General features: G+C 45.0%; 1 protein-coding gene across 6 annotated transcripts in view; it reads left to right on the top strand.

The window, feature by feature from the left end:
* Window positions 1-23,693, top strand: part of MOCS1 (molybdenum cofactor synthesis 1) — a 48,382-nt gene that overhangs the window by 7,074 nt on the left and 17,615 nt on the right. For 5 of the 6 annotated variants that reach the window (XR_010413618.1, XM_045866835.3, XM_045866836.3 and 2 more), the window contains 7 exons: window positions 407-533; window positions 1,923-2,090; window positions 18,922-19,086; window positions 21,448-21,509; window positions 21,856-21,967; window positions 22,386-22,498; window positions 22,958-23,068. Coding sequence is in view for 5 of the 6 variants with exons in the window: in XM_045866835.3 (XP_045722791.1) it covers window positions 407-533; window positions 1,923-2,090; window positions 18,922-19,086; window positions 21,448-21,509; window positions 21,856-21,967; window positions 22,386-22,498; window positions 22,958-23,068 (858 nt within the window). In the remaining variant the exon portion in view is untranslated. The remainder of the gene's footprint in view (window positions 1-406; window positions 534-1,922; window positions 2,091-18,921; window positions 19,087-21,447; window positions 21,510-21,855; window positions 21,968-22,385; window positions 22,499-22,957; window positions 23,069-23,693) is intronic. The other variant, XM_064597577.1, reaches the window with a different exon arrangement.

Here is a 23,693-nt window from a genome sequence, read left to right as displayed (position 1 = left end):
CCATTTGGCGTAGTTGCCAGATGCCAAGTGGCACATTCTCTCCCACTGACCCACCCCAGAAATACTGGAGATGTTTGTTCCTAGACAGGCTTCCTTTGAAGGAGGGGGGTGGGTGGTAAGATGGTGACGGAGAGAAAAGGCTGGGGGTGGGGCAGCTGTGTCCCTATAGAGGTCCTGCTCCCTGGGGTTGCGTTGGGGCCTTGGGGACAGGTCCTAACCTGCAGGCCTGTTTCCCAGTCTGTGAGTGAGAGGGAGAATCCCAGCTCCCCCAGGACTGCAGGGATGAGAGTGGGGGAGGGGATGCCCGATGGGAGGGGGCTTTATGTCCCGGAGGCGGTGGGCCCTCCACGCCCCTCTCCCCCAGCCAGGGCCCAGAGGCCCACGCCTCCTCTGCCCGGCATTTCAGGAGCTGTCCAGGCGGAGACAGTTCCTGCGGGAGCACGCGGCCCCCTTCTCCGCCTTCCTCACCGACAGCTTCGGCCGGCAACACAGCTACCTGAGGATCTCGCTCACCGAGAAGTGCAACCTCAGATGTGAGTCCCCTTCCTGGGCCCCTGCCCCCCTGCTGAGGCATCTTCTGAAATCTCCCCATGCCCAGGAAGCCTCTGCAACCCTCCCCATTCCTCGTCCCAGCATCTCCTCCCACCCTTCTTCCCTGCTTGCCAGGTGAGGTTGTGGGGCAAGATAAGGGTCAAGGTTGAGTTTTAGGATCCTGGAAGCTGAGCTCTACTTGGAACTAGATTTGAGAACAGAATTGCAATGGAGATTGGACCTAAATCTCAGTCTGCAGGGCTCTTCCTCCCTCCCTCCTATTTTGCACGGTTCCCAGCATTCAGGACATGGCCAGGGGCGGGCGTGGGGGTGCTGGACACCGCAAGCACGTGAGGTACACAGCAGTGCCCGTGGCCGGCACTGCCGGCCACAAGACGCCCCAGGCCTGTGACAGAAGTTGCTTGGGGCCAGGCTGACACACAGAGTATTCATCTCGTAATCATTTACGGAGTGCTCCGGAGGTGTGGCTGCTGCTGGAGGGACTTCCAAAATTTGTCTCTCTCCCTCTCTCCTGCTTTCCATGGTTTCTCCCAATAAGAAATGTATTTACTTCATGGCCCAATAAGTACATGTGTGTATGTAGTAAACGTTTAACCAAACAATACTCACTGCATGCGGTTCTGATGTTCTGATGTTCTTTACCTATTCTATTCTATCTTAAAAGACCAGTTCTGGACCCCTCACTAATTTGACTAAATGACCCTATACTAGGTCTCGACCCAGTCCTTGATAAAACTCCCACAGGAGCTAATGCAAGGGGACGGTGCTCCCTCGCCCTCCAGGGCTCCCTGCATTTGCCCCATTCTGCTACCTCCCCCTGAACAAGTAGTACCTCAGTTTTCCAACCTGTGAAATGGGACTGGTAACCTGAAATAGGCAGGACATGAGAGCACTTGTCGCTACAGACGAGGGTGACTTTTCACAGGCCTCATGACCCAAGCACACAGGGTCACTATTTGCCACAGCAAATAGTGGAATGAAAGGGGTGACCAGTGCCGGAAGGAGTGGGCCCAGGGCCCAGGACTGCCAGGCAGACCCTGCCTAGCTGCCCCTATGCTGAGGGAATCAGAGTCTTGGCATCCCTCACGTTGGGCTGGGCTCTGCTCTCGGCCTGCTTCATCCTCTTTAACCTGTTCCCTCAGTCTCCCCTCTGAGGGAAGAGGCAGTGTTAACATGCCATAGATGAGAAAGGCGAGGCCCGGAGAGAATCTGTAGTGTTTGTACCAGCTCAGATTTGGCGGGCTCGTTCCTCACCATCCAGGTGGGGATCAGGAGAGACGTCTGGCCTGGTGGGGGAGTGGGGGTCTCAAGGCACCATGGGCCGCTGTGCTGTAGTCACGGCCTTCCTCTGCATCCCCTCCCTTCCTCAGGTCAGTACTGCATGCCCGAGGAGGGTGTCCCGCTGACCCCCAAGGCCGACCTGCTCACCACAGAGGAGATCCTGACCCTTGCACGGCTCTTTGTGAAGGAAGGTATAGACAAGATCCGGCTTACAGGGGGAGAGCCGCTCATCCGGCCGGACGTGGTGGACATTGTGGGTAAGTTTGAAAGCTGCGGCCACTTCTCCCAGCTCCTGCTGCATCCAGCTGCGCTTTGGTATTCATATCGGCAGCTGACATCCATTCAGAACCTAGTGTTCACTTGGCCCTACCACCTTCTGAGATGGCTACCGTTGTCATCCCTGTCTTATTAGGAAATGAGGCACAGTTCAGTAACTTGTTCAAGGTCGCAAAGCTGGTAAGCGCCAGAGCCCAGTGGCTTGCTGTCACATTTAGACTAAAGTCCTCACCGGGGCCTTGAGGGCCACGTGGTCTGGCTTTTGCTGACCTCTGAGACCTCTTGCCTGCCCCTCTGCCTCCGTCCCGCCCCTCCATGCACACCACCAGGCCATTGGACTCGCTCTTTTAGCCGGGAACACAGGGCACACTGCCTGCCTCGTTCGGGTCTCTGCACACATGTCCTCCTTGACCACTGTCTCCAAACTACATCCCCACGTCCACACCCCAGCCACTCTCTGTCCCAGAAGTTGGCAAGCTAGAGCCCACAGGCCTAATCTGGGCCATCAACTATTTTTGTATGGCCTGCAGGCTCAGAATGGTTTTTATATTGCTAAATGGTTAAAAAAAAAAAAAAATCAAAAGAAAATAGCATTTTGTGACACATGAAAATTATATGAAATCAGAAATTTACTGTTTGTTAATAAAGTTTTATTGGAACATAGCTGCACCTGCTCATTTACGTATTTCCCAGAGCTGCATTTCCAGAGCTGAATAGTGCTGGCCACAAAGACCATGTGGCCAGCAAAGCCAAAAACAGTTACTATCTGGCCTTTTCAGACAAAGTGTGGCAACTCCTACTCTATCCCCTTCTTCTACCTTATTTTTTCTTCATAGCATTTGTCTCATCCACGGATATGTTACTTGGTTGTATGTTTATGTTTCCTTTATACTGTCTCTTCCTGCCATTAGCTGGCATGAAAGCTGTCGTTGCTGAGGCAGCTTTGGTTCCCAGCCATGTTCCCAGCATGTGGGCACATGCCTGACACGGAGCTGGTGCTCACTGGTACTTACTGGTTTGAAATGCGATCTCTGAAGTAGGACATTCCTGCGTGTGAATGTCGGCTGTGCCTCTTACTAGCAGCATAGCTTTGGGCAACCTTTTTTTTTTTTTTTTGAGATATTTATTTATTTATTTATTTATTTATTTATTTATTTATTTGAGAGAAAGAGAAAGCGTGAGCACAAGCGGGGGCGGAGGCGGGAGTGGCAGAGGGAGAGGAAGAAGCAGGCTCCCTGCTCAGGAGCCTACAGGGGGCTCAATCCCAGGACCCTGAGATCAGGACCTGAGCCAAAGGCAGACGCTTAACTGACAGCCACCCAGGTGTCCCTGCGTAACTTTTAAAATCCATTCTAAGCCTCCAAGTAGAGATGAAGTTGACCTGGGCAGGAAGTGAGCAGGAAACGCCCAGCACATGGCAAAGCATTCTGTAAGGGGTCACCCCAGAGGGCCTCGTGCCATGCCTTGCTTCTACTCCCCAAGGTCAGGCAGAGAGAGACCTTAGCTTCTATAGTTACAGATGATGAAATCACAGGAAAATAAGGCTCTGTGTTCTTGGTTCTGAGCTCCCACCCCTGCTGCTCTGGCGGGGGGATCTTCCAGGCCTCCGTTCTCTGCTTCATTCGCTGGTTCAGTGTATGTTCTCTGGAGGCTTCTTATATGCCTGATACTGTGCTGGGAGCACAAAGGTGACTGAGCTGCAGACCCTGCCCGGGAGGATCCACAGCCCATTGCTGGAGGCAGCCGCCGGAGCCAGCTGTCTGGTAAGGACCGACCAAGGGGAGCCCAGGTGCCGTGGAAGCCCAGAGGAGGTGCCCCTGACAGCCCCTGGTCACGTGACCTGGCATCCTACCATCATTCCTGTGCTGGAGGAGCTGACCCCCTGTTCCAGATGGCTCTTCAGAGCTGAAAGCAGCCCGGCTTCCAGGAAACAGTTGAACCTGCTGAGCCCGGCTGACTGCCAGGCACAGCGCCCTCATTCAGGCCACATCATCTGCCCTCTGCCATGGGCTGCATCTTAAACCCCTGTGTTCCATGACAGGGCCTGTGGGAGAGCAGAGGGATGACTGAGTACAGACACGAGGACACGGGCCTTTCCATGGGAGCCGCTGACCTGCATAGTGGCAGGAATGGAAACCAGGAAAGTTGGCAGCCCTGTTCCCGCTCTGCCACTGCCCAGCCAGGGGAACTTCTGCAGATTCCTTCCCCACTCTGAGCCTCGGTGTCCTCATCTGTGCACTGGCCACTTCAAGGGCCTTTCCTGCTGTGATGGCCCATTGGTCATGGGAACTGGCTGACCAATAAGGGTTGATCAGCACACAGATGTTAGGTAGGACAAGGCCGCCACCGCAGTGACCTGCTAAGGAGGATTTACCTCCCACTCCCAAGAGTGCCGGTTGACTGGGAAAGACAGTCCCCCCCTCCCCCCCAGGGCTGCAAAAGAAGACAGCTGCTAGGCTGTGGATTGCTGGGGCGCTGTGCTCACTGACACTTTGACATCTCTCAGCCTAGCAACTTTGGTCTTGCCCAGAGGCACTTCCCCAGAGCAAAGCTGCCCTGAAGGGCAGGGCGGGTGGGTGTTATTGGGGAAGCAGGGCTGAGGGGAGGGGAGGGAATAGCACTCAGAGCTGGGATGCTCACCAGCACTTGTCCCCACCCTCCCAGGTGGGAGTAGCGAGGGACCCCACTCAGGGGTGTAGAGCGAAAGGGTTGCAGGTTTGTCGGAGCCTGCTGTCCCCAATCACTTCGGATCCCTGCCCGAAGCACTGTCCATCTTGGGCCTGGTGCTGCAGACCTTCCCAGGGGAAGACTGCTCAGCCCGCTTTGGCTCCCCATCTGCCATTACTGTGACCCCCCTGGGCCAACCCAGACTCCCCAGCGCTTCCCACCCCCCACCCCCAACCCCGGCTTGTGTGTGGACGAGTTCCTCTACCCCTTCTTTTTCAGCAGAGCTGTCTGGAGCAGGACTGCCCACCAGAACTCTTCTGGCTGGTGGCACTGTTCCTATCCGTGCTGTATGACACGGTCGCCAGGGCTCACACGCAGCCTTGGGCACTTGGCCGGTGTGACGGAGGAACTGAATTGTAACTGAATCGATGTAACTTCATTACATCTTAATTAATTGAAATTGCCACACATGGCCAACGGCTGTCATGTCAGACAGTGACAGTTTGGGATTTTTGTATTTATCATTCTTTATCTCATTTTTAAAAATGAGAGAAGCATTTTTGAGCTTGATGAGGACCGTGCTGTGTGTCTTTCAGGGCTTCCTCTTTCGATGCAGCCGGACTTCGTACGCGTCGTCCTGAGTTGCAGTTTGTTCCTTTTCTCTGCCGTTCCGTTGGTGAAGATAGCACCCTTTATCCTGCTAGGGAGCATTTGGGCTCTTTCCAGTGTTTTGACGTGTCAAGTAGCACTGTTTAGAACATTTTTTATTCTCGTTCGTGTGTCCTGGAGTGCACTTCATGTAGGAGTAGGATTGTTGCCTGGTAGAATGGGTGAATGTTTAACTTTGGAAAACAGTTTGGCGTTATCTTACAAAGCGTTTGTTGCAGCTTCCTCTGACCCACGTCCTCCTCAGCACTCAGTATTCTTATTCTGGATTTTTGCCAGTTGAACGAGGATGAAATGGTATTCTCTTTGGTCTTAATTTGTATTTCCCTGTTTAAGAATGAGGTCCGGCATCTCTCATCGTGTTTATCAGTCCCAAATATCTTTCTTTTCCTGTGTAATACCACCTCCTGTCTTCTGCCCCTGTTTCTCTTCTTTCTGTTGTAATTTTCTTTCATATTGGTTTGGTAAAAGTTCTTTACTTATGTTGCAAATGTCTCTTACCAGTTTGAAAAAATAAGCAACATTTTGTATAATAATTCTTTTGATCAATAGCAGTTCTTCAGTGGATCAGTTTTGTCCTTTATGGTCAGTGCTTTTTACATCTTTTAAAAGAAACACTCCACTCAAGGTCAGAACAGCTCCCTGTTTCCACTAAAACAGTTAAAATTTTGCTTTTTGCATATTTAAGTCCTTAGTTCATCTGTGGCTGGTTTTTGGGAATCCAGTTTCATTTTTTTTTTTTTCCATGTGATAGTCATTTTCTCTAGTTCCTTCTTATTGAAGCCTCTGCTTCCTCGATAAATCTGCCATGTGTGCATTTGTGCATTGGGTGCTGTTCTTGGGTTAGCTTGTCTGTCTCAATGCCAATGTCATACAGCCTTCACCACTAGCTTCACAGTAAGGCCACTGTCTGGTCGAGCAAATTCTTTTTATTCTTTAGCAGTGCTTTAGCTATATGCTTTGTCCATGGACATTTTAGAATCAGCTTAGCAAGTTCCATGGAAAATTCTGTTTGGATTCTTTTTTTCTTTTTTTCTTTTTATTGTGTTAAAATACGCATAGCATAAAATTTACCATCTTAACTTTTTTTTTTTTTTTTGAGAGCAAAAGCTCACGCACGCGCACATATACACGTGAGTAGGCAGGGTGGGGCGGAGGGAGAGGGAGAGAATCTTAAGCAGGCTCCACATCGAGTGTGGAGCCTGATGCGGGGTTCGATCTCATGACCCTGAGATTCTGACCTGAGCCAAAATCAAGAGTCGGGCGCTTAACTGACTGAGCCACTCATGTGCCCTATCTTAACTATTTTTAAGGAAACAGTTCAGTGGTATTAAGTACATTCACACTGTTGTGCACCATCCCCACCATCCATACCCATAGCTTTTCATCTTGTAAATCTGAAACTCTGTACCCATTAAAAAATAACTCCCCATTCTCCACTCTTCCCGGCCCCTGGCAAACACCGTTATGCTTTGTCTTTATGATTTGGGCTACCCTAAGAATTTCATATAAGTGGAATCATGCAGCATTTGTCTTTTTGTCTCTGGCTTATTTCATTTAGCATAATGTCCTCAAGGTTCATCCATGTTACAGCATTTCTTTTTAAAGCTGAATGATATTTATGTATATACCATGTTTTGATAATCCATTCATTGCTCAGCTTGGGTTGCTTCCACCATAATGCTGCTAGGAACATGGGTGTAGAAGTATCTCTTTGAAATTCTGCTTTCAAAGAGATTGTGGAAGTAGAATTGCTGGGTCAGCTGGTAATTCTATTTTTATTTTTATTTATTTATTTTTTATTTTTTTAAATTTTTTTAAAAGATTTTATTTATTTATTTGAAAGAGAGAGAATGAGAGAGAGAGCACATGAGAGGGGGGAGGGTCAGAGGGAGAAGCAGACTCCCTGCCGAGCAGGGAGCCCGATGTGGGAATCGATCCCGGGACTCCAGGATCATGACCTGAGCCGAAGGCAGTCGCTTAACCAACTGAGCCACCCAGGCGCCCAGTAATTCTATTTTTAATTTTTTGGGGGAACACCCATACTCTTCCATAGCAGCTGTACCATTTTACATTCCTACCAACAGTGCACAGGCTTCCACTTTCTCCACATCCTCACTAACACTTGTTTTTTTCTGTTTTTGTTTTGTTTTGTTTTTTGATAGTAGCCATCCTAATGGGTGTGGGGTGGTATTTCACTGTTAATTTCAATTTGCATTTCCCTGATAGTTAGTGATGTTGAGCATCTTTTCATGTGCATATTGACCATTCATATATCTTCTTTGGAGAAATGTCTATTCAAATCCTTCACCCATTTTTGAATTGGGTTGTTTTGTTGTTGCTGAATTTTAGGAATTCTCTAATATTCTGGGTATTAACCCTTTATCAGATACATGATTCAGAAATATTTCTCTCCCATTCTGTGGCTGCTCTGTAGATAGTGTCTTTTGATGCACAAAATTTTTAAATATTCCCGAAGTCCAATTAGTCTATTTTTTTTGTTGCCTGGGCCTTTGGTGTCACATTCAAGAAACCAGTGCCAAATCCAGTGTCACGAAGCTTTTATACTATGATTTCTTCCAAGAGTTGTATGGTTCTAGGACATATGTTTCGGTCTTTGAAGCATTTCAAGTTATTTTTGAATATGATGTTTGGTAAGGGTCCGACTTCATTCTTTGGCACGTGCTTATCCAATTTTCCTAGCACCATTCGTTGAAAACACTGCCCTTCCCCCACTGAATGGTCTAGGTGCCCTTAAAATCATCTGACCGTATATGCAGGGGTTTATTTCTGGACTGTACCCCATTGGTGAAAATGTCTATGCCAATACCACCCTGTTTTGATTACTGTAGCTTCATGATAGGCTTTGAAACCAGGGAAGTGTGAGTCTCCCATTTGTCCTTCTTTTTCAAGATTGTTTTGGCTATTTGGACTTTCTTGAGATTCCATATGAATTTTAGGGTGTTTTTCTCTATTTCCATAAGAAATGTCATTGGCTTTTGATAGAGATTGCATTGAATCCTTAGATTTCTTTAGGTAGTATTGTCATGTTAACAGTATTAAGTCTTCCGATCCGTGATGCATGTCTATTTAACTTTCATTTCATTTGACAATGTTTTGTAGTTGTCATTGTAGAAACCTTTCACCTCCTTGGTTAAGTTAATTCCTAAGTCTTTTATTCTTTTTGATATTGTAAATTGAATTGTTTTTGTAATTTTCTTTTAAGAGGGTTCATTGCTTTTGTATCTGTTGGGATATTAATGCCATTACACCTATATATCAAATTGGTGAGAACTGACATCTTTTTTTGTTCATACCCCCACCTTCCCACAGCCGTCTAATTCCTTTGCCCTTCTCTTGGCTCTATGTGGCTGACCCCTAGGATCAGCCAGAGTGTCCTTGCCTATTGGGTTGCTGATGCATTTGGGTTTCTGCACTGGGTTTTTTGACAGTAGCTGAATTCCCTCCAGGACTCCCACAGGGCATCCTTGCCTCCATGATGACTTAGTTGGTCTCCTAACTTAATTTCTTCTCCATGTGCCTTTGGCCCTAGGCATGGTAATGGATCCCCAATGTTGCTAGTCTGAGTGCTGTACTATTCATTGTTGGAGCCCTTAATTCTGTCCATACCATGGCAAGTAGTCCTTTCATTAAAGTCTTCATTTTAACTATCTGGGATTAATTCTGTTTTATGATAGGATTCTCATGGATAGTATCATTTTTTTTTAAATTACATTTTCTAATTGTTTTTGATATATTATAGCATTGATAGGAAAGTTAGGAAAATATGTCTGTTTAGATTCTTTGGAGTCTTCTATACTAGCAACCACATCATCTGCAACTAAGGGAATTTTTTCCCCTTATCTATTGCTTTTCATTTCCTTTTCTTGTCCTATTGCAATATCTAAGATCTCAAGTGTAATTTTGAATAGTAGTAGTAACAGGAGAATGCTCCTAACATTTCCCCATTTAGAATGATATTCATTTTTTTTTCACAAGTAACTTTAATCAAATAATGAAGTTCCCTTCCTAGTTTAAGTTATGTACTTTTTTATGTATGTTAGGATGATCTATGATTTTTTTTTTTTTCTGTATGCTATTACTCTGAATGACATTATGGCTTTCTTATATTACTCCTATAGTACATCAAACCTAGTCATGGTAAACTGTGCATTTATCTACTATTAGATTCAGTTTATTGATACGTTAAGTTTTTGCATCTATATCCATGAGTGAAATGGGCATGTAATTTGCCTTCCTCATTCCTGCCTTAACTGATTGTGATATTAGGTTTCAAAGAATGAGTTGGGTAGTGTATTAGTCCATTCAGGCTGCTCTAACAAAATATAGATTAGGTAACTTATAAACAGCAAACATTTATTTCTTGTAGTTCTGGAGGCTGGAAATCCAAGATCAAGGTGCCAGCATGGTCAAGTGAGAGCTCTCTTCTGGGTCACAGACTTACCATTGTATGGTCACATGGCAGAAGGAGGTGTGTGGGATCTCTCGTATCAGAGCACTAATCCTTCCACCCTCAAGACCTAATCACCTCCCAAAGGCCCCACCTTCTAACACCATCACATTGAGCATTAGGATTCAACATGTGAATTTGGGGATGGGGGCAGGGGACAAACATATAACCACAGCACATAGTATTCCTTCTTATTCTTTCATCTGCAAGAGTTTGTGTTAATCTGTGATAATCACTTTGAAAATTTGATCTCACCTGTAAAATTGTGCCTGGTATATTCTTTGCAGGGAGATTTCTAACTGAGCTTCAATTCCTTTGATAGTTATTGCACTAGTAAAATTCTTTTTTTTTTTTTTAAGATTTTATTTATTTATTAGAGAGAGAGCACATGAGAGGGGGGAGGGTCAGAGGGAGAAGCAGACCCCCCGCCAAACAGGGAGCCCGATGTGGGACTCGATCCAGGGACTCCAGGATCATGACCTGAGCCGAAGGCAGTCGCTTAACCAACTGAGCCACCCAGGCGCCCGCACTAGTAAAATTCTTGACTTCTTTTAGAGTCGGTTTTGGTAGTGCTATCTTTTTTTTTTAGATATTTCTGATTTCAAATTTATTGGTATGAAATTGATAGTATTTTCTTATTTTTTAATCTGTTTTACTTGCAGTTTTGGTTTTTTAAATCTTACTATGTTTTATTTGTACCTTATCTCTTTTCTGTTTCTTGATAAATCTTGCCAGAGGTTTGTCTATTGTGCTAGTCTTTAACAAACCAACTTCTGGATTTGTCAAGTCTTATTGTATATTTGTATTCCGTTTTATTACTTCTGCCTTCCATCCTGGTGTAGCCTATTGCTTTCATAACATTTAGTTATAAGTATTTAATTTTTATTCTGATTTGTTCTTTGACCTATGACATATTTATATACTGTTTTTAATTTCTAAATATGTAAGGATTTTTCATTTATATTTTATTATAATTATGTAGTATTTAGAGATCTTATCTATATGATAATTATTCTTTAAAATTTATTGAGGCTTTCTTTCTGACCTAGTATATTGGCAGTTTTTATAAATGTTCTGTGTGTGCTTGCATAGAATGGTTATTTAATTACTGGATGGAGACATCTGTATTTGTTCATTGGATCCAGCTTGTTAATTTTATTGTTCAAACCTTTGGTTGTCTCCATTTGCTGGCTTCTACCTGTTTGGCCTGCCAATAATAAATAAGTGGGTAGACTTGTTAATTTCTCCCAGAGGTCCCATTTGTTTTTACTTTATATTTAGTAGAGGTGATTTTATTAGGTTCATATGTGATTAGAATTGTCATGTCTTCTTCATGAATTGGATCTTTTATCACTATGTAGTAGCTCTCTCTATAATGATACTTTGGGTCTTTAAGGTCTATGTGTTTTATTTTACTAAAGTTATATCAGCTTGCTTTTGGCTCTAGTAAGACCATTGTATCTGGCTTCACCTTTTTACTTTAAACTTTTTTTATGTTCTTACGCTTTAGATTTGTTTGTTATGACAGCCCATAGCTATTACTTGTGTTTCTTTTATCAAATTTGACAATCTCTGACCTAACTAGTGAGTTGATTCTAGGTAACTTTATTGTAACTATTGAAATATTTGGACTTGTTTCTATAATCTTTTATCTGTCATACTTTTTCTATGTTTCTTTTTCCTCCCTTTTGGCTTTTAAATAAATGATCCCTCCTTCTTCTCCCTAATAAGACAAGAACTTTAACACACTCTCAGGTCCTTGATTTTGTCACCCTTCACTCCACCCTTACTGTTGATATTTTCTAGAATTTTATCTCTAGGTTATTAGGACTAAGCTACTCATCCGTGTCTCTCTTTTTTTAAAAATTAAAAAAAATTTTTTTTAAAGATTTTGTTTATTTATTTTTGAGAGAGAGCACATGCACAAGCACAAGTTGGGGGAAGGGGCAAAGGGAGAAGCAGACTCCCTGCTGAGCAAGGAGCCCCATGTGGGACTCGATCCCAGGACCCTGGGATCATGACCTGAGCTGAAGGCAGACACTTAATCGACTGAACCACCCAGGCACTCCCTCTTTAAAAATTTTTTTAGCAATTTTATTTATTAGAGCAAGTGAGAGGAATAGAGGGAGAGGGACAAGCTGACTCCATGCTGAGCATGGAGCCTGACGTGAGGCTCAATCCCATGACCCTGAGATCATGACCTGAGCTGAAATCAAGAGTTGGATGCTTAACTGACTCAGCCACCCAGGGGCCCCCCTCTGTGTCTCTTGTAAGCATTCTGTATCCTTTAAGATAACAACAAACCAAGTGGATGCTGACACTCACAGGGGCTTGGGGAAGTTATGTAATGCAGCTTAATAAAATCCTCCCACTGCTTCCTGACTCTGTGTTGTGGTTTTCCTGTTCTCTTTTTCCCCTAATGCACAGTCCCTAGGAAATGGGAGGGTGTGGCCTGTGCCAGCCATAGCTGGAACCCCAATGTCCTGGCTCCCCCCTAATCCTCCAGGCTTCCTAGTTCCCCCACAAGGTCTCACACTGGTCTATCCCAGCAGTTACTACTCTCCTTCAGGCCTGGCCACCCTAATTAAGAGCAGATTTCTCCTGTGGGTGGTCTGAGCACGATCCCTTCCCTTTGGCTTTTCTTTAAAAAAAAAAAAGAAAAGAAAGAAAGAAAAGTGTTTTTCTTGCTTTTTGTTTTTTAAGGAATTACCAAGGTATTTGATTACCCCATATTCCCATAATTCCTGCAGCTTCTGCTGAATTGGTTTCTCATTTTATTTGAGTATTCTCTCTAAAAGTTGATGTGTGTCTAATGGTGAATCTAATTTTGGTGGTGTATCTAATTAAATCTGACAGATAATTTTTATAATGTTTTAAAGTAGTAGAGTAGTAGTTTTATAATGTTATTTGAATGCATATTAAATTTTAGGTTCAAGTTTCATTCCTTTGTTCTCTTAAGACTGTAACTACATTGTCCCCTGACAGCCAGTATTGCTGTTGGGAAAAGTCTGATGTCGATCTGGTTCTTGCTCTTGGTAGATGCTATGTTCTTTCTCTCTGGAAGTTATTAGAGTGCTTTCTTTGTATCTGATTTTCTTAAATTTTGGTATAATATCCCTAGAATAAGCTTTTCCTCATTTGTCCTGTTGACAATGAAATTGCTCTTTCAGTACTAAGCCATTTGTTTTAAATTTGGGGAAATTCTCTCCATTATTTCTTCAGATAGTTCCTCCTTGCCAGCTTAATTTTTTTCCTGGGGCCTCTGTTATCTGTATGTTGCCCCTTCTACTTATAGCCTCCACAGCATTTAAATTATATTCTGATTTCTTATTCTCTTCCTCTTTTTCTTTTTTTTCAAAGATTTTATTTATTTTAGGGAGGGAAAGAGAGAGAGAGCAAGCAGGGCTAGGGGCAGAGGGAGAGGGAGAGAATGTCTAGCAAACTCCGCATTGCACGCAGAGCCCAACTCAGGGTTAGATCTCACACCCTGAGATCATGGCCTGAGCCAAAACCAAGAGTCAGACGCTTAACCCACTGAGCTACCCAGGCACCCCTCTTTTCCTGGGAGAGCCCTAAATCTTATCTTCTCATATTACTGTATATCTTATTTCTTGTGTTCTTTATTTATTTTTATATTTATTATTTAAATAATAAATAAATATACAAATATAAATAAATATATAATAAATAAATATATTTATTTATTTATTTATATTTATTTATATATCTACTATGTCTTTACCCTTGTTTTTTATGATAAAAAATTTTCATGTTATTAATATCCTTCGTTATTTCTTTTACTGTATTGATCATGTTTCTCTTACATCAGTCTGTTTTAATCATTTTCCTTCTATTGGTATCTATTTTATAGGGTTTTTTGAGGGGGCAGGGAGCACTAGTTGTCCTTCTTAAGAGTCTCCTTGGTTTAGCTGGTAAATTTGTTCCCCTGAGAATATTCGCTATTCTTTATAGCACTACTTAATCGAAAGAGATTTAAGGCCAGATCTTCATCTCTGATAGGCCTGTGGGGCTAAAGAACTGAGAATATCACAGTTACCCACTCATGTTTGTACTCTCCCCACCGAACAACTGGCCTTGCTATGTGTGACTGCATGGAGTCGTATACTGCACAACTCCGGGAGTGAGTATTCATTTAGATGATGATGAGAATAGCACCTCCTACCATTCTGTAATATGGCAACCCTGCAGGTCTTCACCTTCAAACCCTCAGCAAGAAGCAGATTTGGAAGGAGGCAATTACCCTTGATTTTAATCCACCAGTTCTGGGGCTTTGGAGGGGGTAGATGGAGGAATGAATGCCTAAGGCCTCAACTCCTCTTCCAGAAAGGTCCTGGCAGATTCCCTGAGTTTACCTCCAGTGGATTCCCCAGCTGGTACTCTGGGGTGGTCGACACCAATTTCTTCAGTGAAGGGACACACAGTGATTGTTCTGAGGCATCAGTGGGTGAGGGCAAGAATCGCGCTTGAACTGTCTTATTTTCCTTGAACTGCTTACTTTCTCTGCCAGCTGTCTTCAACCCCAGGCTACAAACATCCTCCCGCACACCCGTTCAGAAGCACTCTTCTTCCGGTGTTCCTCGAGATTTTCATTTTGTAAAAGTTCCTAGATTCTCTGTTTCTTCAGAGTTGATTTGCTAAAGGGAGCCAACTACTGCTAATTTTCCATATTTTACTTTCCCACAGTAAAGCTCTTCTCTTTCTTTTTTTAACATTAAAAATAAAAACTGCCAGTTATTTTACCAGCAGAAACGAGTTTATTCGGGGATGAAAGAGAATTGCAATCTGGGACAGACAAGCTGTGGCAAAACCAGGGGTGAGTCTGGAGAACAAAAGGAGAGGTAGGCTTTTTATGGAGAAAGGGGGTAAGTCAGGAAGGCTGCTACAAAGGAAAAACCCATTGGAATCAACAGGGAGTTGGAAGTATAGTGCCTTCTCATTGGCTGAGCTGTTGCCAGAGGGAGAAGGAAAGTGTTTCTTCCTGAAGCTGGCAAAGTAAAGTAGTATCCATTTGCAAGGTCAAGTCCCTCTCTTCCTGTTGGGTCCGCAAGTGACTCTGAGTGGTAGAGCTTGAGAGCTCCCCCTGCAGAAACCTCCCAACTTCATTTTAGTGGGGTTTCCCATGATTAATTTTCACACTTTTTAAAACAACTTCATTTTTAAACTTTTATTTTCTGGTTACAAGAATAGGGCATGTTTATTTCAAATAAGCAAAAAGAATATCACTACTACCCCAATACAACAACTGTTAACATTTTGGTTTGGTGACTTGCCTGTCATTTTGCTTTGTATCTGGTTTCTAACTACTGGTTTCAACCTGGACTTTAATATAACATGTGTATTTCCCAACTTCTCTAACATGATTTTACAGTCATTTTTTGGTTGTGTAATATTCCATCATCCAGACAAAGCATAATTTAGCCAGTTTTCTGTTGTTGGCTATCTGGATGATTTCCCTCTTCCTTTTATTATGTATTGTTCTCTAATAAACATTCTTGTAGATAAATATTGTTCACGTCCTTAATTATTTCCTTAGGTTAAATTCTTAGAAGTGAAATTTCAGGTCACAGGCATTTTAAGGTTCCATACACTACTCTCCAGATACAGAGCTTATCTCCAGAAAAGTTACATAATTATGGTCTTATATCATGAGCATGTGCATTTCCATACACCCCTACCTAAACTGGGTGTTAACTTTGTGATCTGCTGTTGTCTTTTTCTCAATCCAGCTTGTCTTGGGCATTTTACTTCTCGTTTCTGTACTCGCATAGAGCTGAGCTGATTGTTCACCAAGATTCATGCATATACACCACATTATTTTTTATCCATTCATCATCAGTGGACATTTAGGTTGTTTCCATGTCTTGGTTTTTGTAAATAATGCAGTGAACAATGGGGGTGCATGTTATCTTTTTGAGTTAGTGTTTTTGTTGTGGGGTTTTTTTCCAGATAAATACCCAGAAGTGGAATTGTTGGATCATATGGTAGTTCTAATTTTAAGTTTTTGAGGAAACTCTATACTGTTTTCCATAGTGGCTGCATCAGTTTACATTTCCACCAACATTGTACAAGGGTTCTCTTTTCTCCACATCCTTACCAGCACTTGTTAATTCTTGTCTTTTTGATCATAGCCGTTCCTAAGAGGTGTGAGGTAATATCTCACTGTGGTTTTGATTTGCATTTCCCTGATGATGAGTGATGTTGAGCATCTTTTCATATATCTGTTGGCCATCTTGTATATCTTTTTTGGGAAAAATGTCTGTTCAGATCCTCTGCCCATTTTAAATTGGATTGTTGGGTTTTTGCTATCAAGTTGTATGGGTTCTTTATGTATTTTACATATTAACCCCTTATCAGATATATGATTTACAAATATCTTCTCCCATTCAGTAGGTTGCCTTTTTATTTTGTTGATGATTTCCTTTGTAAACAGAAGCTTTTTAGTTTGATGTTTTTCCACTTGTTTATTTTTGCCTTTCTTGCCTCCAAAAAATCATCACCAACACTGATGTCAAGGAGCTTACCACCCCTGTTTTCTTCTAGGAGCTTTATAGTTTCAGATCAAGTCTTTAATCCATTTTGAGTTAATTTTTGCACATGGTGTAAGGTAGTGGTAACAGTTTCCTTCTGCATGTGGCTGTCCAGTTTTCCCAACACCATGTGTTGAAGAGACTCTCCTTTCCCCATTGCATATTTTTGGCTCCTTTGTCATAAATTAATTGGCTATGTGTGCATGGGTTTACTTACGGGCTCTGTATTCAGTTCCATCAATCTGTATGTCTGTTTTTATCCAATACCATACTGTTTTGATTACTATAGCTTTGTAATTTAATTTGAAATCAGGGGGTGTGATGTCTTCAACTTTGTTCTTTTTTCTCAACATGCCTTTGTCTATTTAGAGCCTTTTGTGGTTCTATACATATTTTGGGATTGTTCTATTTCTGTGAAAAATGCCAGAATTTTGATGGAGGTTGCATTGAATCTGTAGATCGCTTTGGGTAATATGAACATTTTAATAATATTGATTCTTCCAGTTCATGAGCACAAAATATCTTTCCACTTATTGTGTCTTCTTCAGTTTCTTTCATTAATGTCTTGAGAGTTTTCAGTGTAGCGGTCTTTCACCTCCTTAGTTAAATTAATTTCTAGGTATTTTGTTCCTTTGGATACAGTTATAAATGGGATTGTTTTCTTTATTTCTCTTTATGATAATTTGTTATTACTATATAGAAATGCAACAAATTTTTGTATATTGATTTTTGTATCCTGTAACTATACTAAATTCATTTATTAGTTTTAATGTTTTTTTGGTGGGCTTCTTTAGGGTTTTCTCTATATGTCATCTGCAAATAGTGATAGCTTTACTTTTTCCCTTCCAGTTTGATGCCTTATATCTCTTTTTTTCCTCCTAAGGTCTAGGTAAGACCTCCAATACTATGTTGAATAAAAGTGGCAGGAGCAAATATCCTTGTCTTGTTCCTGATCTTAGAGGAAAAGCTTTCAGCTTTTCACCATTGACTAAGATATTAGTTTGTAGGCTTGTCATATATGGCTTCTATTATGCTGAGGAATGTTCCTTCTATACCCACTTTTTTTTTTTTTTTTAGAGTTTTTGTCATGAAAGTGTGTCAGATTTTGTCAGATGTTTTTTCTGCATCTAATGAGTTGGGCATCTGATTTTTATCCTTCCTTTTGTTTATGTGGCATATTCACATTGATTTTGTGAATGTTGAACCATTCTTGCATCCCTGGAGTAAATTCCATTTGATCATGATGTATGATCCTTTTAATATATTGATGAATATGGTTTGCTAATATTTTGTTGAGGATTTTGCATCTATGTTCATCTAACTTTGATTTTTTTTTTTTAATTCAATTAGCCAACTAATAGTACCTCATTCATTTCAGGTGTAGTGTTCAATAAATTAGGATGATGGACACTAACTCTGATTTTTTAAAAGAATCCTCTTCTGTTATCTCTTTCACTTTTCCTTCCTCTTTTATTCTTCTGTTTGTGGAATTTATCTTTCTTTTACAACATTCTCCTTAAATGGGTGCTGACTCTTGGCTATGTACTCATCTCAGTGCTCAAGGCTTCTGTTGGCCTGGCTGCCAGTGCTGTTTCTATTCATGCTGGTTTCCCCCACCCCTTTCAGCTAGCTTAAGTACTCTAGCCTTGGGGTAAAAGCTGCAGCCTTCCCCCTGCACATAAGGATGGAGGGAGACCAACTTACCCAGCTCAGGCAAACACAGTTCCCCACACTGGTAATCTCCTTGACATGCCCAGGGTCCTTCCTACTCCCTGTGTAGGTGACTGTTAAGTTTGGGGTACACTAGTCGCCCTCCTACTTTGTACAGAACCTTCTGTATGTGCTTTGGGCTGTGGTTTCCTCAATCCACATGAGCCCATCTGCTTTCTGTCTTTCAGGATTTCTCTACTTGTCTGGGCCATTGAAGGCATTCTTTCTTGCCTTCCAGTGCTATTGTGGACTCTTTTTTCATCCTTCTGTTATGTCTAAGGACTTGGGGTATAATGGAGGAGGCGGTTTAGCAAGTAATCCAAACACTTCTTTGTTTCTCCTATGCAGAGTATGAGCACCTATGAGTTGATTAACTGAGAGCATAGTCTTGGAGTCAAGTACACAGGGATTTGAATCTCAGCCGTTCTTACTAGCTGTGTGACTTTAAGCAATTTTCTTAATCTCTCCAAGTCTCTCTTGCCTTATCTAGTAAATGGGGATAACCCTTGTTGTGAGGCTTCAGTGAGCTAAGGCCCGCAAAGCCCTTGGCACTCAGTGTTTAATCTTTTGGTTATTTTTATCAGAGTTTTTATTTTTCTGTTTTTATTAAGCTAAACCCAGTTAATAGAAGAGCACAGAGAAACCCTTTTCCATCCATCTTATTTGGACTTGGAGTTTCTTCTTCCAGCCCTTCTCCCAGCCTCACCGGGAATAAACAGACTGACTTCCCCCCTTCTGCTCTCTCTACAGCTCAGCTCCACCAGCTGGAGGGACTGAGGACCATTGGCATCACCACCAACGGCATCAACCTAGCCCGGCTGCTCCCTCAGCTTCAGAAGGCTGGTCTCAGTGCCATCAACATCAGCCTGGATACACTGGTACCAGCCAAATTTGAGTTCATCGTTCGCAGGAAAGGTGAGCCAGTGTGGTTTGCAGTGGAGGGCGGCCCTCCAAGGCAAGGGGCCTGGTTGCTCCCTTTTGGTGTCTGAGCTGCAGATAAACCTGAGCATTTATTCCTCACCCCTCACCTTCACCAGATGTCTTCTGTCTCTATAGCCATACCCATACGCTTGGGAAATCTGGGGGATCAGATGCTAAGACCTGTGATGACCAGTCTCCTTATGCCCTGCCCCCAGTGTGCCTGGGACTGAGAGGGTTGCTAGTGTGCAGGCCTTTCCATTTTAAAACCAAGGCAGTCCCTGGCAGATGGGACAACTTGATTACCCTATAATGAGCTCTGAGGAAATGTGGGGCAGCCCAGGGTGGAAGCAGCTGCCTTGAGGTGCCAGGGTCAAGGCCAGCACTGCCACGGCCTCCCCCACCAGGCTTCATCACGGAGGGCACAGGTCGGGGAGGTAGAGCAGCCCTGAGCCCTGGGTCTCATTAGATCAGCACCTGATGTCTCTTGGGGCATGGGCTTCAGTTTGGGGTAGGAAGTATCCGGGGTTGGATGCCCTTTGATTTGGGGAGGGTGGTACATAACTGAGACTTCTCAGCAATCCTTCCCCTTCTCTGGAAACAGCTTCTAGCTCCCAGCCCCACTTTCTCTTTCCCCTGCTCCATGCGGTGACTCCCTGTTTACACCACCCACGTGCTGAGGACGTGCTCATGGAGTCCTTGCCCTCTGGAAAGAGCTGCTGCAGGTGCTGTGGAGGGGACAGAGACACACAGGACATTGCTCTGCCTTACAGGCCAAAATGTGTGATGCTACTAGATCACCTTTGTTTGTCTTGTGATGTCAATCAAAGTGCTGCAGAGAAGGAGAGAGAACTCCTAGCGCGGAAGACCTGGAGGGCTCCATGGAGCAGGCATTTACTTTGGGCCTTGAGTAATGGGGAGTGGGAAGAGGAGTTGGATCAAGGGAGCTTACTTTGAAGGGGAACGTCAGTCGGAAACCTGCAAGGGCTCTGAGGTGTAAAGTGCATTTGTGGGTTTCAGCCCCCAACCCGACATCCACATCTCCCCTGCCTCCTTGTCTCGTTTCCTAGAATGAGGATTGGAGACAGTAGATCCTGATGTTAGATCTGCTGCCTTCCTGTTTATACTCCTGTGTCCACCACCTCCTTTTGGAGGTAGAGTGCTTTACAAAGGAAGAAACTTCTAGATTATCATAACAACATTTTCTGTGAAAGCCACACTTTCCTCCCTTTTCCCTCCCTCACCGGGCCATCTAAAAATGCTACAGGGAAACCATGGAGGCCATCATCTGGCCACCCTCTCCCGGGGGGATGGCCCAGCTGTGAATCACCACAATCATCAGGCTGTGCAGGGTGGGGTAGGGGCCAGTGTGCAGGAGGCACTCAAATGTTTGGACGCACGAGTGAGCCGAGAGTGAGTGGAGGTGAGGAGAAGCCAACCTGGGATCACAGGTACTGTGGTTAACCACAGAGATGGGAGAACCACATGCATACTAACTGCTCACTCGTGCTGATACAGACCTTGCACTTAGGAAGTGCACGGTGCGAGCGGGCAGAGTGCATGAATGGACAGACTTTAAAAGCACTGACAAAGGAGTCTAGAAACCTGCATTCTTTTTTTTGTTTTGAAACATATCTTTTTTGTATTTTAAAAATGTAGAAATAATAATTTCTGATTTTCATATAATTTGTACATTAGATTATCATTTCAGTTAGAATATTAATTGCCACAAACTTTAACCTACTAATAGTTTTTTTTTAAATTTTATTTTATTATGTTATGTTAGTCACCATACAATACATCATTAGTTTTTGACGTGGTGAGGCACGCAGCGTGAGGCCTCCAGCAGGGCACTGCCTCTCCTCAGGCCTCAGTTTCCCCATCTGGACAATGAGAGGGGTCACCTAGATAAGGGTTGGCACATTACAGTCCGCCAGCTAAATCCAGCCCCCTGCTTTTTTTTTAATTTTATAGCCTGGGAGCCAAGAGTGAATTTGACAGATAATATTTATAATCAACTTGATGATAGGGAACATTAACTATGAACCCCCAGTTAAGCAAAGTATTATCCCAGCAAAAAGAATTCCATTCCTCCATTACATTTGTAGAGCTATGTTATAAAAAATTGTACTCAATTATCCGATTCTGTAATTAGTCAATACAGTCTTTATAAGATATACCTAATAATATCCTCAATTTCACCTCTTAGCCTACAAAACCTAAAATATTTACTATCTGGCCCCTGGACTTGGGGGTCTCTGAGGCTCCTTACTGCTCTGGTGCTTCCCTCTGGGTGTAAGGGGGGCAGGGGAGAGGGAGAAAGAGAAAGTTTCCAGACCCTTCCCTCCTTCCTCGCAGGCTTCCACAAGGTCATGGCGGGCATCCACAAGGCCATCGAGCTGGGCTACAGCCCTGTGAAGGTGAGCCCCTGCTGCTGCTTTGAACCTCGGACTTCTGCCCCTCTAGCCTGGCTAGGCCGTCCGCTGCGGGCGTCGGGGCCCATGGCAGCTCCCCGTGCTGGCCGGTGCAGCCAGCTATACCGTACCCCCCCTTCCTTGCCCCCTGGATCCAGCGTGCCCCTGACACCCTACAAAGGAGGGGAGAAAACCAGTGACCCCCTGGGAATCCCCAACTTAAGAACTGGGGGAGAGAGACACGGAATGGGCCCTCCAGTGGAGAACCTAGGCAGGTGCCAGACCCCCAAAGGTCATTCCTGAAAAAGAGTGCAGGGGGGACAGCCCTTGTGGTCCCCTTGTCCCCGGCCAGGTGAACTGTGTGGTGATGCGAGGCCTGAACGAGGACGAGCTTCTGGACTTCGTCGCTTTGACCGAGGGCCTCCCTCTGGACGTGCGTTTCATAGAGTACATGCCCTTCAACGGTCAGTGACCTGGGGCGGGGAGGGAGGAGGAGGTTGGGCCTGGTGGCAGAACTGGTCCAGCGCCAGGCTGAGAGCGTGGTGTGGGGATGCTGAGGACCCTGGGGAGGGTTGAGTGGGGTGGACAAGGTCTGATGGACCCTGTGGGTGCTGCTGACCCTGGGGCCTGCTGTGTAAGTAGGAATTTCCCCAGGGATGATGGGGGAAAGGCCTGGGCAGGCGCCAGGGCTAGGGCTATGATGGGGCATCAGAGGCATCTCCACGTCAGGCATTGGTCTGGTTTGACCCACCTGTGTTAGGCCAGCCCTCCTGCCCTCCCGTCCAAGGGGCAGAACTGATTCCTGGGCTCTGTGGGAGGATGGACCTAAAGACCCCAGGCCCTTGCAACTCTGTGACTCAGTGGCTTCCAATCCTGAGACAGGTAACAGGTGGAACTTCAAGAAGATGGTGAGCTACAAGGAGATGCTGAACACCCTCCAGCAGCAGTGGCCAGAGCTGGAGAAGCTGCCTGAGGAGGAATCCAGCACAGCCAAGGTTACGGGCAGGAGAGTGGGGCTGGGTCGGGAGGAGGAGCGCGGAAGAGCGGGCACTGAGGTCGGAATGCAGCGAGGCAGGGCAGTACCGTGTAGCAGGAGGCATGACCGTGCCTTCACAGCTGCCTCCTGGTGGGCAGAGCAGCAGGCTGGGCATGGGGCATGGGGCGGCTGTAAGTACCTTGTCCTAGGCCACACTTCAGTGAGCGGTGGGCAGGTGCTCTGGCCATGTGGCCCGTGGGCCTCCGAATCCGTAGCAGGTTTGCTGTCCGGCAGGCCAGGTGCAAGCAGAGAGCTCGTAGGTCATGCATTGTGTCAGAGTCTTCTGTTGGCTCGGGGCCGCGGGTGCTCCCTTCCGTGGGGCTCCTCCAGAGAGGGCTGAAGAGTGGGGGCTCTGGTGCCATTGGTGGCCCATCCAGCACCATCCCCTCCACTGCCCTTCTTTCCCTGCTCACCCCAGGCCTTTAAAATCCCTGGCTTCCGAGGCCAGCTCAGCTTCATCACGTCCATGTCTGAGCATTTCTGTGGAACCTGTAACCGACTGCGAATCACGGCTGATGGGAACCTCAAGGTAAGTGTCCCTTTCCCCACAAGGGCCCCCTTGCCACTTCTGTGTTGTCAATCTCTCTTCCCCACCTGTGCCCCCAGATGGAGGGGAGGCTAGCAGGTAGCAGGGCACATGGTGTGGTTGGCGAAATAGGGTCCGTTTTGGGGGGAGCATGGGGACAGAAGGTGAAAGTGAACCCATGGCCTTCCTTCCCGGGGCCCCTACAGTAACTTCCGGTTGATTGGGAGCCACTTGCCAGGCTCGATGTTACCAGGGTGGGCAGGGAAGAGGTGAAGGGTCCATGTGCCCTGGACCGCAGCCCCCACCCGATGGGCTCCTTTCCAGGCCAGGGGCTCCACTCTGAAACCAACGTCCATTACTCATACCTGGTCAGCACATACCGTGCCTTCAGCCCTGTGGAGAATGTCCAAGAGGCGTAGACCTACTCGTTCCCTTTAGAGGCAGTCTCATTGATAAGACCCAATAAAGAGCTGATGTGTGGCAGTGCATAATTCGGTGTCAGATGAGTGGCCAGACAGGCTGTGAGGGTGGTGAGCTTTGAGGGAGTGCATCCTGGACACTGGTGACCTTGAAGAGTGGAGAAGGAGGGCGAGGGAGGACACTTGTCTGGAGTTCGTGCTAATGTGGC

This window comes from Mirounga angustirostris, unplaced genomic scaffold, assembly GCF_029215605.1.
Source record: "Mirounga angustirostris isolate CCGP_5_RB_7025 unplaced genomic scaffold, mMirAng1.0.hap1 SCAF_8, whole genome shotgun sequence".
Taxonomy (NCBI): domain Eukaryota; kingdom Metazoa; phylum Chordata; class Mammalia; order Carnivora; family Phocidae; genus Mirounga; species Mirounga angustirostris.
Note: the sequence above shows the minus strand (reverse complement) of the source record. Positions and strands in the feature narration are given on the sequence as shown.